General features: G+C 39.5%; 1 protein-coding gene across 1 annotated transcript in view; it reads left to right on the plus strand.

Annotated features, from left to right (window-relative positions):
• KIF13B (kinesin family member 13B) overlaps positions 1–13,054 on the plus strand; it is a 200,386-nt gene that overhangs the window by 119,847 nt on the left and 67,485 nt on the right. Inside the window, exons 19-23 of the mRNA XM_070415506.1 lie at positions 1,873–2,019; positions 3,666–3,815; positions 4,109–4,237; positions 10,583–10,753; positions 12,542–12,699. Of these exons, the coding sequence (XP_070271607.1) occupies positions 1,873–2,019; positions 3,666–3,815; positions 4,109–4,237; positions 10,583–10,753; positions 12,542–12,699 (755 nt within the window). The remainder of the gene's footprint in view (positions 1–1,872; positions 2,020–3,665; positions 3,816–4,108; positions 4,238–10,582; positions 10,754–12,541; positions 12,700–13,054) is intronic.

A 13,054-nucleotide genomic window follows, 5' to 3' on the forward strand; every position in this document is an offset into this window, starting at 1 on the left:
GCCTTCTTATTTTTTTTACTGGTAGAGATGATGCACATTGTGGGGGGTGAACAGCCATCTATATATATCAAAGCCTAAGCGACCAAATGACTGACTGACTGGTTGACTGGTCGCTATGACGTTCACTGACCAAGAGGGGCAGATGCTCAACGCACAGGATTAGGCTCCCTCCTGTGTGGATCAGGCCTCTGGGGATCGGGCCTGCGGGCATCGGCCCTGCAGGGATCGGGCTCCCTCCTCTCTGGATTGGGCCTGCAGGGATTAGGCCTGCAGGGATTAGGCCCAAACCAGCTATCCGACATCCCCTGAGGGGTCCCAGATTGCGAGAGGGCGCAGGCCAGGCTGAGGGACCCCATCAGTGCATGAATCTGTGCACTGGGCCTCTAGTTATGAATAAACGGCTACTAATCCCCTCTATTATTGATTTAATTGATTAGCATTTTCAGATTTCAGCTAGAAAGAGGAGTTGAACAAGGAAGTATTTCTTAAGGAGATAGTCTCCTTAACTCAGGCTGGGTCTTGCATGTTTTTATCCAACAAACCTTTTTTTTTTTTTTGTACTTGAAAATTCTTATTTCACTTAATGTCCTGTCCATGCTGTGATGCTGTTTTTTCTGGTCCTTACTCCTGGCTTTGTACCCACCTATGTCTGGCAATTTTTGGTAAGGGACAGAGGTTTCTTCTTTTTCTTTTTCCAGTCCCTGTTGTAGTTATTTGCAGCAGGACCATGTCATGATGCATATTGCTCATTGCCATTTAGTCCCAGTTCTGGTATTGTCCCCCTGAAGAGCTACTCCCCACAAATCACCAGTGAGACTTTTGTATTTATTCCCTACCCAGCTGAATATAAGGTGAAAGGGCCTTTACTGTATGTGAGAGAATGGTGATTTTTGACCTTCAGAATTCTAAAATCTTTGTTTCATTATGTAACTTCTCTTGTTTTTATTATTTTTATTTTTGAAATGATTATAGGCAAGATGTTATGCACCATTGGTGTATTTCATAATTTTCCAAAGTTCTAAGTAGACATAGCAGGCAGTTGATAAATTTATCCAATAAATCTAAATTTGATTAGATAATTGATATTAGATAAATTGTTATCTCTGGGAGAGATGAACAGGGGCATTTTGTTTCTACTTTGTTGTTTTAAAAAGTTTAAATATTTTTCTACATTAAAAACATTGTTTTTATAAGCTGGAAAAAATTTTAATGAAATGCTTTCTTTTTTTGAGGTGAAATTCACATTACAAAATTAACCACTTTAAAGAGAACGATTCTGTGGCATTTAGTACATTCACAATGCTGTGCAACTAGCATCTCTGTCTTGTTCTATACTGTTTTAATTTTAAATTTAAACTATGTATATTTAGAAATTGGTATAATGTATTGCCTTCAAATGGGTAAATAGATACTCTTGTAAACATTTTGTATATTGTATGACATTAAGATGCTACCCATTCAGAAAAATTTAAACTTTTGGAAAGTGAAAGATACTTTCTTAACCACCCATCCCAGAAAACCTTCCCCTGCCATTCAATATTTATGACTCTATTTTCACCCACTGATATTCTGTGGTCATATGATGGCCCAAATAAAACATTTTTTACTTCCCATTACACATGGTCTTGTCTTTTGTGTTTTAAATTTACATTTATATCTGACTGCAATATTTTAATTTTGGTTGAACTTAGATATAAAGGCACTATATTAAGCTTTGAGATTTCTGGGAAGCTTTGCAATGAATAGAATAACGAATGAGAGCTGTTTCAGTTTTGGTTGATGACACTTGACTGATAGGTATAGAATATTTAGGGTGGACTTCCATGATAGATATCTTTGTGTTTCACTTAGTCACTCTCCCTGTCTTTGCAGCGAGGCTCTCTTCTTAGTGAACCTGCAATCCAGGTAAGAAGAAAAGGAAAAGGAAAGCAGACTTGGTCCTTGGAAAAATTGGACAACAGGTTGTTGGATATGAGAGACCTTTACCAGGAGTGGAAGGAGTGTGAAGAAGATACCCCAGTAAGTTATTTGAGAAAACTTACTTAGCTCGTACTCATAGAAGGAACCAGGCATTTCGGAATGAGCCTACCCATTTTCGGGGAAAATTATTCATTTTTCCAAAATAGTAAGCCTATTTCTAGGATATTTATTTTAATCCTCTAACTTGTTTAGCTAACCGAAAATGTTAATAACTCATTGTTCCGGCATCTTCTTTTGTTCTCTTCCTCATTTTGTATCCTCTGGATTTCTGATAGAATTTTCTATAGTCCAAACTCATTTCTGCAGGTGTTAACATGTTTCTGTCTCCCAGACTGCACTGTGAATTTATTTAGGACAGAGACCATGCTCTTCTCATTTCTCAACACTTTAACCCTGTAGGTAATATACCTACAATATTCGTTTTGTTAATTGAACATCAGTGATATCTTAACATTTATACTATTAGGAACATATTTTGAAGGTGTCTTGACCTTAAGTAGGTGCCATAAATATGGACTCTGGTACCCTCCCCTCAAGTTGCCGGTTTTCTCATTTAGGCCAGCTCTATACTGTACATATTTAAAATAGAAAGATGTATTGTGCATATTTTTACATATTTTCAACACTCCTGTGTTCGCATAGAGTTGTTTTAATTCCTTAGCTTCTTGTTTTTCAAAAGTTTTCAGTTTTCCAAATTGTCATCAATAAAAATGAATTTTTACTTTATATGACACTAGAGGCCCAATGCATGAAATTCATGCAAGAGTAGGCCTTCCTTCCCCTGGCTTCCAGCACCGGCTTCTCTCTGGCACCCGGGACCCAGGCTTCCCTCCGACACCTGGGACCTCGGTTTTCCTCTCTCCAGCTGCCGGCAGGCACCCGAGACCAGGCTTCCCTCCTAGCCCTGGCTTTGTCTGGAAGGTCGTCCTGTCTAATTAGCATATTATGCTTTTATTATTATAGATGTTTTTCTTAAAATATATTTTTATTTTCTTGTGTATTCCTTTCCTATTTCACCATAGAAATAAAACAACATTAATTATAAATACAAAAGCACCCATCATACCACTCTCCTATAAGGGGACACCTCTCATTAGTAGCAACATATCTCATATTTTTGTAGGAACAAGTGGAATAGATATGAATGAAAAATGAAGAGTTCTCTTATACATTTTACTTCTTTTTCTAGTCAGTGTATGTCTTCTATGTTTTCATGGCAAGATTTCCAGGTAAAGGAGAAGGAATGATAAAAGTAATGACATAGTCACGGGGATGTTAAGTACAGCACAGGGAATATAGTTAATAATACTGAAATAACTATGTATGGTGTCAGATGGGTACTAGACTAAATGGAGTGATCATTTCATAAGGTACATAATCGCTGTGCTATATACCCAAAACTAATATAGTATGTCAACTGTAATTAAAAAATAAAATTTTAAAATTTAAAAAAAGAAAGAAAAGTAATGGCATTATGGGGATTGCTCTCTCATGGGTGAAGAATGCTGACCATTTATTCTAAAATAGGAATGGGGTGGGGAGAGAGAGAGTGAGCACAATACAGTGCTATCCTTCAGCTGAGTTTAATGACTTTATTAGAGTGCATCAAAAGTGATGGGTTGAATTCATTTTATTTTAGTCCATTTTCTTAAGTTGTATGTTCTGAATCTTCCTTCATTTTGAAGGTAATACGGTCTTACTTCAAGCGTGCCGATCCATTCTATGATGAGCAGGAAAATCACAGTCTCATTGGGGTGGCAAATGTCTTCCTCGAGTCCCTCTTCTATGATGTGAAGTTACAATATGCTGTTCCAATTGTCAACCAGAAAGGAGAGGTTAGTGTCCTATGAATGCCTTTATCCTTCAGAGAATGGTTCATTTAACAGTAGAGTATTGATAATATATAGTTACCATTTTTCATCAATAATAATAAGCAATAGTTATATGTGTTATTAACACCTGTGTTTTATACTGCCTTATGGTGATTATTCCAAGTGCTTTGGGGGAAAGGAACTGTTAGAACCTAGGCTTCTAAATTCTCATATACCAGTAACCTAACCACTTGACTCTAAAGCAGAAGAAAGAACAAACTCTGGAAAAAGAACCTGCTTTTCCCTCATTGTTGCAGGTGGCAGGTCGGCTGCATGTTGAGGTGATGCGGATCAGTGGCGACATTGCGGAAAGGATTGCCGGAGGAGATGACGCTGCAGATACCTCCTTTGATAAGGAGACCCATGAGAACAAACTCACATGCATGGTAAGTCCTAGTTTCATTTACAAGTAGGAGAAGTGTGATGGATTTTGAGGATTTTAGGTAGATGATAAATATTACGTTCTTTTTCAAATTTTGAAAATAGCTATCTCTAAATAAATCTTTAGTATTTAGTATTTTATCATATACTAGAGGCCTGGTGTATGAAATTTGTGCACAAGTAGGGTCCCTAGGCCTGGCAAGCAATCAGGCTGATTGGGGCCTTCTGGCTGCTGGCTGAGGCCTTTCTTCCCTGGCTGCCAGCTGCCGACCAGGGCCTTCCTTCATTCTGTGCTGCCCCCTGGTGGTCAGTGCATGTCATAGAGAGCAATCGGACTCCTGGTCTCCCAGTTGAACTCCTGAGGGAACAATTTGCATATTAGTCATATATATACATATACACACACACACATACATACATACTAGGGGCCCAGTGCACGAATTCGTGCACCTTGAAAGGAACTGTGGGCCGCGAGGCTGCACTGGCACAGGAGTGGATCTCGGCCCATCCTCCATGCCCCTGGGTGGCCCCCAATCCCCTGTCTGCCGACAGCCCCGCTCCCGCCGCCGCCGTTCCCACACACTGACGGCACCATTCCCCTCACACCCACTGATGGTGCAGAGTGATTGGGGCTGATGCCAGCAGCAGATATGAGCGGGGCGGTGCCGTCAGTGGGTGGGAGTGGCGGTTGCTGCCCCAATTGCCCCTCGGGAGCAGGGGTAGGTGGAGAAGCCCTCAGGGGCTATCAGGGCCAGCAGCTGCCACTTGCACCTGCTGCTGGTGCCGAGTGATCGGGACCAGCACCGGGCACTGGCAGCAGGTGCAAGCGGTGGCTTCGGCACTCGCTGCGGGTGCGAGCGGAGCTGGCACCAGCAGCAGGTTCGAGCACTAGGTGGGACCGCAGTGTGTGGGAACAAAGAATGTTCAGTAACCACCAGAGGCTCGCCCAGATAACAGCGACCGGCGCCCCACCTTGGTCTGGTGCCCTGCCTTGGTCTGGCGCCCTGCCTTGGTCTGGTGCCCCTGCTCACCTGCTCCACCATCCTGCCACGGCCAACACCCTCCATGTTCCGCACACACCCGCTGGTGATCAGCACATGTCATAGCTACTGGTTGTTTGGTTATTCAGTTGTTCTGGTTGTTCCACAATTTGGTCTATTTGCTTATTAGCCTTTTATTATATAGGATAGATTTTGATGTCCTTGTTAGCCAGATACTTACACTACCTTCTGCTGTGAAGCTTTGGAGAGGTTACCTCTTTCCTCTGGGCTATTTCACTCCAAATTGATATGGATTTGTGTTTCTTGGAACTTTTTTATAGAGAAGCTCAGTTTTTTCACACAACTCAGGCCTCTTGATTCCTGCTGATGATAGAACTGTATTCCAGCCACAGTCCTGTTCCTATGCTCCTGCCATAAGTCACTCTTCACTCTGTTTTTCTATGATTTTTTTCTTCCTCTTCCCCCACGTGCCTTTGCCTATGCTATTGTCATGCCCTAATTGCAAGCCCTTTTCTTCCTGCTCTTCCCATGCATGCCATTCATGGGCTATGTGTTGAGTGTTATCTGTCAGACATTGTGCCAGGCACTGCAAATATAAAGATGAACAAGACAGGATTCCAACTCTCAAGGAGCACTCTGTGTGGTTTGTGCATATGTGTAAGGGGGGCACACAAGTGAACAAAAGACTCCAATGTTGTGTAACCCTGATGCTCTGAGAGAGGTAGGCCAGACATTCTGGGACACAGAGGAAAGGTAATTGATTCTGATAGTAAGGTCTGAGGAAAATTTCTGGAAAAATGAGATTCCAAGTGAACTTGAAGGAGAGTGTGTTATATACAACTCTTACTCCAGAGGGAGCTATGGCATTTTCATGGGGAATTGCTTGGTAGATTTTAGGTAGGTTATCACATTTCTGTCATCACAGTCAGCAGAGGTAGTGCCACCTCTGTCACTCATGACAGTGGAAAAAAAATCCCCTCATACATTTCCAAATCCACTCCAGTGGGCCATCCTGCCATTGCTTAAGAATCACAGAGAAACCAGTTAAAAAGGTTTTTGAGGAAGAGAAATTAGCAAGGGGAATTGAAACAGTGTGCAAGACCATTCAAATGTGAAGTAGAAGAAGCCTGACCTGAACTCTTACTTCATTATCCATTCTATGTCCAGTCCTGGGTCTCAGCGCATGTTTCTAGGATGGAAGTTGACATTGAAAGTAGGCATTAGCTGCAAGGCATGGGAAAGCTAAGGCTGTTAAAGTTGGGCTACTTTCTGTATGTCTTTGCATATATTAAGAAGGCCTCATATGTTTTAAGTCTATTGCTTCAGGATTAGCAGGGGATTCTTAATTCTCTAAAAGGTTACTCTTTATTGTATTGTACTTGTTTTGCTAGCATGTCCTTTAAGGTTATAGGATTATCAAAGATGGAGACATAGGCTTGATGACTCCATATGGCCCATTTTAAAGGTGATGGACCAGTAAATGCAGCTGTGTGAAAGATCAACTGTGTGAGTTTACTATTAGTAAAGTAACACAAAAGATACTATCTCATTTGGAAAATTTATCTTTATCACTGTTAAGAAGTAGTATGTCCTGGGTAACAAGCTTTTTAAGAAAATAAAGTTTAAAAATCTGAAGATTTTTTTTTTATTGGAAGATATCAAACTTGAAAGTAGTGAGAAAGGTGTTATTGATCCCCTTTCATCCTCCTTGGACAATTATCAACTCGTGGTCAGTCTTCTTCCATTCATACACCTAAGCCACTTCTGCACTGACTCCTTCCCTTGGATTATTTTGAAGCAATTCCAGACATCATATTACATCCTTATAATAAAAGCCTAATATGCAAATTTATCAAACAGCAGAATGACCAGTCACTATGATGCGCAATGACCACCAGGGGGCAGTCATTCAACGCAGGAGCTGCGCCCAGCCTGCAGGCCCCAACTGGTTGCCCAACAGATCGGCCCTGATCGGCAGCCAGGCCTAGGGACCCTACCCATGCACAAATTTTATGCTACGGGCCTCAAGTCTATAAATAGTTTAGTATCTCCAAAAGAAGAGTACTTGCCCTAGCCAGTTTGGCTCAGTAGATAGAGCATCGGCCCATGGACTAAAAGGTCCCAGGTTCCATTCCAGTCAAGGGCACGTACCTCGGTCGAAGGCTCGATCCCTGGCCCTGGTTGGGGACATGTGGGAGCAACCAATCGATTTGTCTGTCTCACATTGATGTTTCTCTCTCTGTGTCTCTCCCTCTAGTTTCCACTCTCTCTAAAAATCAATGGAAAAATATCCTCAAGGGAGGATTAACAACAACAAAAAAGAGTACTTAAAAAGATCAAATAAAACTAAAATATCATAATAAAAAATGAATGCTTTCTTAAATATCATGAACTGTCCAGTCAGTTTTTTTGATTGTCTTAGTTGACATGTCTCTGAAGGCTGTCTTAATCTTTAGGCTCAATCACTTGTGGGTGTTGTTCTTCTCTGTTTCTCTTTGTCTCTCATTCTCTCTTATCCTACAATTTATTTTAGAAAATGGGCTATTATATTTTCTCATAGTCTGCATCTTACTGATTGGTATTATTTAACATGTTATGCTGTATTTTTCATTAATTGCTAGGTAGATATACAAGCAATGTATGGGGGAAGAGGAGTAGAGAGGATACTTCATTATTTTTCCTTCAGAAGGCACATTATGTCTGCTTCTCTTCCAGCGTGGTTAGCAATCATCGGTGTTCATTACCTAGACATTTCATTAGGCATTAGAAAAGAATGATGCTATAATTTTATTTTTCCTTCAGTTATTAGCTGAATACTTCTATAGAGAGAATCTTTCTATTATCAACTATTTTCTCTTCAGAGATTCAGTTAGTATAGGAGAGCCGTGGTAAATGTTCCAGACTCTCCCATTATTTACTGATTTTCAAAATAATGAATTGGTTTTCCTACCAATATCCAAAAGCAGCCAAGGAGATTTCTTTTTGGTTTTAGTTTTAATATCATTATGAACGCTTAGATTTAAATATATTTGATGTGTTTCAATCCATTGTATTTATTGCCTATATTAAAGTTCAGATTATCCCATCTTTGGCCTGTGGGGGCTCTTCAGTTAGTTCTTGAGTCCTTTGACACAACCTTACCCCTCATAAACTCTACTAGCTTTCTTGCATTCAGATACGACGAATATTCTGGTCTCATTCTGTACATTCCCTGTCCTAGATCTGGAATCAGTCATTTCTCCAGGGAACCTGATTCCTTTTCATGGAAAGTGGTTTTTAGAGACCATATTCTGAGCATATAATAGCCTTTTGTATAAAAGGAGGAAGACAAATAAACTGTGTGATAGCAAACAAAATATTATTAGAAAAAACAAACCAAACCAGTCTGGGGACACTTGAATTGCATGAGTGAAGAGTTTCGCCAGCCATAAAAGAAGTCTGGGTTTATTTTTCTGGGGTGAAAGAAAGTTTGTACATATTAACATATTGATATTTTCAATTACATTAGATACAATGAGTGTATTTTAAAATTCCAAACCACATCAATGTCTTCTGATATTCCTAGGCTCTAGTATCTTGAGCAATGGTGAGCTGATTGAAGTCTGTGTTATCCTGACACCTTGTGGTGATTTTTGGTTTCTGTAGGCAAAAACTAAAACCGAAAAAGAAACCCAAACCTATGTTCTAAATATTCCTCATTCTGTTATATCCTGTTATTCTTCATTCCTGGCAGTCTCATTCCCGAGAAGTTGCCTATAGGGAACAGTTCAGTATATAAAGCCTTGTGTTTGCTTATTTATTTCAACCCCAAAACTGAGATCGATGTCTAAAAAAAAAGGCTTTCAGGTGGAATTCCATCACAAGGAGGTACCTATTGAACATCTATCCACTCAAAGCCTTTTCATTCATTTCACTTACTTGGTAATGGTCATTCCTCACACTGGTATCATTAGCTAGCTATCCTGTTACACCTAGGAGAAAAACTAAGCCTAAGGAATCTAAAATGTAATTTTAAAAGTAATTTTTTCAAAAACAGAAGCTAATAAGGGGCAGAGATTTTTATTTGGATCTATATACTTCAGAATCTTATAATCTTCTCAAATACCACATTGCCTCATCTTAAAGAATATAATAATCACTTTTAACACTTAATAAAAAAGTGATAGTTTTTTAAATTTAAGAAAAAAGTAATTGCTGAATACAGCTCGCCGTATTTGGTTCGGAGGAATAAAATGTGTTAGTCAATTCATCTTTCATAGCCTGTCAGGGAGTTACCACCTAGATTTGCAAACTCTTGCTGTTGTCACAGGAAACAATGGATAATAACAGGAGTTTCCATTCATTGCTTAGTCATTATGGACCTGGTATAGAAGAAAATAAAATCATCTGCTTTGTGAAATGTTCTGTGGCATTATTAAGACTTCCTCAAGTGCTAAGACTATTATATTTGTGTTTGATGAACTACATCATATATTCAAATCTACTTTTGTTAAATTTATTTGCTGGGGATAGAGTACAACCTACAACATGCAAGGAAGAGACCAGTTGAAGAGTAAATAAATGCTCAGTCATATGAAAGTTGGCCTAATGGGTTATAAAATCAGAATTTAGTTTCACTTAATTAATTTTAGGGTTTAGTTTCCTTCATAGTTGGAGGAGTTTTAGAATATTACAACTTAATACAAAAACTTCAGCTTAAAAAATCAATTTGATGCTACCTGTCAAAAGAAATATTTAGAAACTTGGCTGCTTTAAAATCTGTTATGGACATTTCTTTAATCTCCACCGTTCACCCCTCCAGATCTCTAAAGTATACATTCCTGAGGCTTTTAAAGTTTCCTCCAAAATGCTCTAGTCACATGTAGTAGTCTACTTGAGAACCTTATTAAAAAGAAACAAACTTTAAAGTATCAAGTGAATGGTTTTTTGCTTATTGGCACGTACATGTTCTTCATCATTCTTAACAATTCTGTGTTCTTATGATGTACAGTATTCACTAACCAAATTTGTATCATGGAATGGTGTTGATATTTGAGAGCTTTCTTCTTCTGAGTTGATTATTGTTATTATAGGGTGATTATGATGATGATGTAAGAAATTAGAATTTAAATGTTTTTCATTAGTCTATAAATGCTTTAAGACATCCACCTTTATAGTCAAAGTTATTGCTGTTGTTACCCTTGTCAACCTCTTGCTAAATATGACTAGGGCAGAAGTACAGTCCAGAGTGAATGGGATTTGGTCAACATAAACCAACAGTTAGTGACAGTCAGGACTGGAGTCCATATCTCTAAGTATTTCTTGGAACTCTTTGAGATAAAAACTAACAGAACCTCCCTTTTCCTTCAGGTTAAAATACTCCAAGCCACTGGGTTGCCACAGCATCTGTCCCACTTTGTATTCTGCAAATACAACTTCTGGGATCAACAGGATCCAGTAATGGTCGCACCGGAAGTGGACACCTCATCCTCTTCTGTCAGCAAGCAGCCTCAGTGCATGGTTGTCTTTGATCATTGCAAAGTAAGTATGTCTTCCAGACTTGGTCAGCATTTAATTACTCAGGCAGACACAAAACAAGAAAATGAACCTTATTTAGTTGAATAATTTGGTACTGATATGTGTCTTGGAACAGAGTTTCTTAGGATTGTGCTGTATTAAAAATTGGAAGTGTTATAAGTACATTATGCACCTTAAACTTACACAATGTTATATGTCACTTATATCTCAGTAAAGCTGGGAGAAAAAACAAAACTAAACCAAAGTGTCAATGCAGTTAACTCCTCCATAATCAAAAGTTAACTTTTGTGTGAATACATACACACATTAACACTCTCATATATGTGTGTACATGTATGCTCTTCTCCAAAAGGAATCCAGGTTTTATATTAGATTACGAGGGGCCCGATGCACGAAATTCGTGCAAGGGTAGGCCCTTGCAGTCACGGCCACTTCGGCTGCTACCTTGCAGTCCTCGCTGCCTCGGCTGCCTCTCGGCCCTTGTGGCCCCAGCTGCCTCGTGGCTCCAGCTGCCTTGCAGCCCTGCAGCCCTGCCCACTGGTCATTCTGGAAGGTCGTCTGGATGGTCACTCCGCTGTTCGGTCGATTTGCATATTATGCTTTTATTATTATAGATTGGAGAAATTGTCACCTAAAAAAGTTAAGACACCAGTGTTTTAGAGAAAGTGAAGACAGAAAAGAGACAAGAACTAAATTTATTGAGTACCCAGTGCTCTGCTAGGCACTGATGTTATTCTCTCATTTGACCTTTACCACAGTTATATTTGATGAGGGTGCTTTTTTTCAGCAGAAGAAACCAGTTCAGAGAGACCAGTTTGCCCATGGGTGGGTAACTAGCAGAGCTGGGAATGTCAGATCTTAGATACCTTTTTTCTATTGTGGCACAGTTGACCTATCTCATTTTTTTCAAGAGAGAAGTCTTTAATTTTTTAAAATACAGAAATACCTTTAGTGTATTAAAGATCAAGAGAAAGTGAAAGAGATGGAGATTCTATCACTTTTACAAATAAACTGTTTTAGAGCTTCATTCTAACTATTGCAAAATGCTGTCTTAAATCTATGTTGCAAAGATGGACAGGGTGGGAGAATTTTTAAAAATTTAGGTGATTTTTTTTGTACTGATGATCATTTTTTCTTTTCTTTCTCTCCTGTTATTGGAGATAGCTTCCTAAAAACTGGAAAAAATATTCTTTTATATCAAGACATCATAGATCATTGTTATAATTCTTTTCTTGTTATATTATAATTCTTAATATAATTGTTTATACTTTTTAAAATGGCTCCCAAAGTATTGCTAACAAAACAGAATACAATGCTGGTCTTTCACAATAGATTTTCAAGGTGAAACATTTTTTAAAAATTAGAGGTCGCCCTGGCTGGTTTGGCTCAGCGGATAGAGCATCGGCCTGCGGACTGAAGGGTCCCAGGTTCGATTCCGGTCAAGGGCATGTGCCTGGGTTGCGGGCACATACCCAGTGGGGGGCGTGCAGGAGGCAGCTGAATCGATGTTTCTCTCTCTTCGATGTTTCTAACTCTCTATCCCTCTCCTTCTCCCTTCCTCTCTGTAAAAAATCAATAAAATATATTAAAAAAAAATTAGAGGTAGCATTATTTTTAAAGTCAAGAACCTTAGACCATGTGAGAATTCATTCTGGATGTAATATAACAGCAGTTCTGTTCTATAACTAAAACAGTCTTTTCTATTTCTCTTCTTCATGAAGCATATGATGCTAGGTACAAGTTATCATAAGGTAACCAGAAAGTGTTTCCTCTTCTGTGATTTTTTTTTAGGAGTTTTCTGTTAACATCACTGAAGACTTTCTTGAGCACCTTTCAGAAGGGGCACTGGCAATTGAAATATATGGCCATAAGATGACCGATTCACCGAAAAACCCAGCCCTGTGGGATTTGGGGATTATTCAAGCAAAAACACGTAGTCTTCGGGACAGGTGAATTTTGGAGATCCATCTGATTACAAATTGCTAGAGATTAATACTGCCGTTTATAAAGGTTGTCCTTTCCTGGGCATCATCACTAGTAATAGATGGTGGTGTTTCCAGGGCATTAATAGCATAGTTAAACTTCTTTAGAGGATGAACTTTGAAGTGTGATAGAAGAAAGCTAAATATATGGGTAGTTAAGAATACAGAGTGAAGCCAGCACCGGTTTGGCTCAGTGGATAGAGTGTAGGCCTGCGGACTGGGGGGTCCCGGGTTCGATTCCGGTCAGGGGCGTGTGCCTTGGTTGCGGGCGCATCCCCGGTGGGGGGTGTGCAGGAGGCGGCTGATCAATGTTTCTCTCTCA

The sequence above is a fragment of the Myotis yumanensis genome, unplaced genomic scaffold, assembly GCF_028538775.1.
Source record: "Myotis yumanensis isolate MYYU_CA2020_CCGP unplaced genomic scaffold, mMyoYum1.0.hap1 SCAF_5, whole genome shotgun sequence".
In the NCBI taxonomy this organism is placed as follows: Eukaryota; Metazoa; Chordata; class Mammalia; order Chiroptera; family Vespertilionidae; genus Myotis; species Myotis yumanensis.